This window comes from Chlamydomonas reinhardtii, chromosome 1 (assembly GCF_000002595.2).
Source record: "Chlamydomonas reinhardtii strain CC-503 cw92 mt+ chromosome 1, whole genome shotgun sequence".
Taxonomy (NCBI): Eukaryota; Viridiplantae; Chlorophyta; class Chlorophyceae; order Chlamydomonadales; family Chlamydomonadaceae; genus Chlamydomonas; species Chlamydomonas reinhardtii.
In genome coordinates, this window is record NC_057004.1 from 666,629 (window position 1) to 669,640 (window position 3,012).

General features: G+C 66.0%; 1 protein-coding gene across 1 annotated transcript in view; it reads left to right on the forward strand.

Moving 5' to 3' along the window:
• Positions 1 to 3,012, forward strand: part of CHLRE_01g003532v5 (uncharacterized protein) — a 15,368-nt gene that overhangs the window by 4,383 nt on the left and 7,973 nt on the right. The window contains exons 6-11 of the mRNA XM_043058150.1: positions 76 to 134; positions 589 to 956; positions 1,140 to 1,314; positions 1,655 to 1,771; positions 2,138 to 2,311; positions 2,759 to 2,998. Of these exons, the coding sequence (XP_042928064.1) occupies positions 76 to 134; positions 589 to 956; positions 1,140 to 1,314; positions 1,655 to 1,771; positions 2,138 to 2,311; positions 2,759 to 2,998 (1,133 nt within the window). The remainder of the gene's footprint in view (positions 1 to 75; positions 135 to 588; positions 957 to 1,139; positions 1,315 to 1,654; positions 1,772 to 2,137; positions 2,312 to 2,758; positions 2,999 to 3,012) is intronic.

Genomic DNA, 3,012 nt, shown 5'->3' on the forward strand with positions numbered 1-3,012 from the left:
CCCGCCCCCTTCCCCCTCCCTAGTTATGCATGTAACCCTTCCCCCCTCCCCGCCTCCTCCCCTCCCCCCCTGCAGCCGCCATCACCGGCCAGCAGGCGGCCCTGGGCACCGCCGTACAAGGCCTGGTGCTGCAGGTGGGCGGCCACACACACCGGGGGCCTGGGGGCCTGTGTGTGTGTGTGTGTGTGGGGGGGGTAGACACCAGCCCAAACTAAACCAAACCCAATGCAATAGAGCGAGGAGGAGAGCGTGGCCGATGCTTGGGGTGTGGAGGGGCGGGGAGTTCGCCGGGGAAGAACGGAGTCGTTAATTCATAACTACAGGGGTGGTTGTTGCGAGGGTGCGGGGGGCGTGGGGACATGACCGTCTTCCTTCACGGTCTGCCATCATGGACTGCTGACCTCCCTACCTCCCCTCGTCTTGCATTTTGACTGGGTGGGCTTTCTGATGATGGGAAAGTACTCATTGGGCTCGGGCACACAACCCCCCTCTACCTCCCGCTTCCCGCCTCCAGCGTCAGCACTTGGAACACGTGATTTAGACGCTCCGTGCTCCACATGAATGGCTGCCCCGCCCCCCCCCAAAAAGAATGAAAACGCGCTATACCACTGTCCCTGGCTACGCCTTCACTTATTGATTCATCACGAACACATCACCACCACCACCACCACCACCACCACCACCACCACCACCACCACCACCACCACCACCACCACCACCACCACCACCACCACCACCACCACCACCACCACCACCACCACCACCACCACCACCACCACCACCACCACCACCACCACCACCACCGCCACCACCACCACCACCACCACCACCACCACCACCACCACTGGCCTGCAGGTGGGTGTGTCCAGTGTGGAGCGCGCGCACCTGCTCCACGGCGTGTGGGCCACTGCGCGGCAGCTGATGGCGGCGGCGCTGGCGGACAGGCAGGCGGCACGGTGAGCAGGGGGGAGAGGGAGAGGCGGGGAGGCGGGGGGGAAGGGGGTTAACGTTGGGCCAATCCCGTAAGGAAACAGTCGCGCTGCAAGGAGAAACTGCAGCCGCATATGCGAGCTGTTGTGGTGTGGTGGTGTAGCGCCTCACCCCATCACACCCACGCATTTTGTTTACCCCACACACAGGGCCAAGCTGGCCGCGGTGCGGCGCGAGGCCGCCGCCGCCGCCGCCCGCGCCTCGCTGGAGGCGGACGCGCTGCGCCAGAACCTGTCCTCCGCCTTCCACCAGAACCAGCACCTGCTGGTGAAGGAGCGGGAGGCGGCGGAGGCGGCGGCGGCGGCCAAGGCCGAGCTCAGCAGGGTGCGTGGCAGAGTGTGGGTGGGCGGGTGGGGTTTGGGGGACGGGGTTCAGCAGACCTTGAAGGTATGGAGGTGCGGGGCTGGGATTGTGGGTGCGCTGCGCAACGGCGACCTCTACCGTCCTCATCCTCACATGTACACCTGGCGCTCCCATGCGCCACGCACCCCTCCCCCCAACCCTTGTATGTACCACTATTGCAACACCTCGCGCTCGTTGACTCACCCCGTCTTGAACGGCGGCCACCTCAACCGCCCATCCCTTCCCCTGCTTGTGTCCGGTTCCCATTGTTTTTAACCCCCCTCAACCCCCTTCCCTCCAAACCCACCACCCCCCCCCCCAGCTTCGCAAGGTGGTTGCTGAGGGCGAGGTGGAGTCGTTGGGGTCGGCACTGGGGGCGCTGAGGGACGCGCACGAGGCGGCACGGGAGGAGCTGGAGGCGGCGCGGCAGCAGCTGGCGGTGAGGGGGCGAGCTGGCGTGTGCGGCTGTGTGTGCTTGTGTGCTTGTGTGTGTGTGTGTGTGTGTGCGTGCGTGCGTGCGTGCGTGTGTGTGTATGTGTTTGTATGTATGTATGTGTGTGTCTGTGTCTGTGTCTGTGTCTGTGTCTGTGTGTGCGTCTGAAGAGCACAAGTAAAAGGGGTGCGTGTGCGTGTGCATGACTGCACAGCACAAGGACACAAGATCCCACACCTCTCCTTTCGCCTCAGCCCGCCTCACTCCTTCTCGCCCTCCCTCCCCGCCCGTCTACCACTTTCTTAGCTAATCATGAATGTAACCCCTCCCCCTCCTCCTCCTTCCCTCCACTCCCCTCCTCCAACCCCTCAGGAGCTAGAGGCGGACCTGGCGGACGCGCGCACCGACGCCGCGCTGGCCGCCGCCCGCGCCGCCGCCGCCGAGGGGCAGGCGGCGGCGCTGGCGGGTGAGGTGCGGGCGCGCACGCCGCGGCCGCGCCGCGGGCTGGGCGCACTGGGGGAGCTGCTCACGGAGCCCAGCCAGCAGGTGGGGGGAAGGGGTGGGTGGGGGGTTGCAGATACCAGTCCAAGCTCAACCGAACCCAATGCAAAAGACGGGGAAGGGGGAGAGAAAGAGCGTGTGGGTTTGTGTGTGGGGTGGGGTGGGGTGGGGGGTGGGGATGCGGCTAGCCGTCCATGTGGAGAACGGAGCGATCAAATCACAACGGGGGGACGGGGGTAGCCATTCATGCTGGGCTGTGGCTGTCGTGGGGCTGTGGCGGGCTGGGAGGAAGGCTCACCTGTGACTCATCACCTCCTCAACACTGAGACGTTGGAAAAGACTGCTCGCCAGCGTCCCAGTGGCCAATTGCTGGTACCCTTGCTTGTACCCTTTTGCTCCATTATTCTGCTGTTAATTCTGTCTTGCTCTTATCCTCCCCCCTTCAAATCATTCGTCGTGAATTATGAATGCCCCAAATCCCCAAAAACACAGGCCGCGGTCATGTCGGCCCTGGCCGCCGGTGTGGCCCCCCTGGAGCTGCACCGCCTGCTACTGGGCCTCACAGCGCCGCTGGAGGGCGCACCCGGCGGCGAGGACATACGGCCCTGGGCCGCCGCCTGCGGCTGCTGCCGAGCCGTGGTGCCGCCCTGGGCCGACCCCGCGCAGCACGCCGCCGCCACCGCGCCGCCGGCGGACGTGGCGGGCGGGCCGCTGGCGGCGCTGCTGGCGGCGGTGGCGGCGGGCGG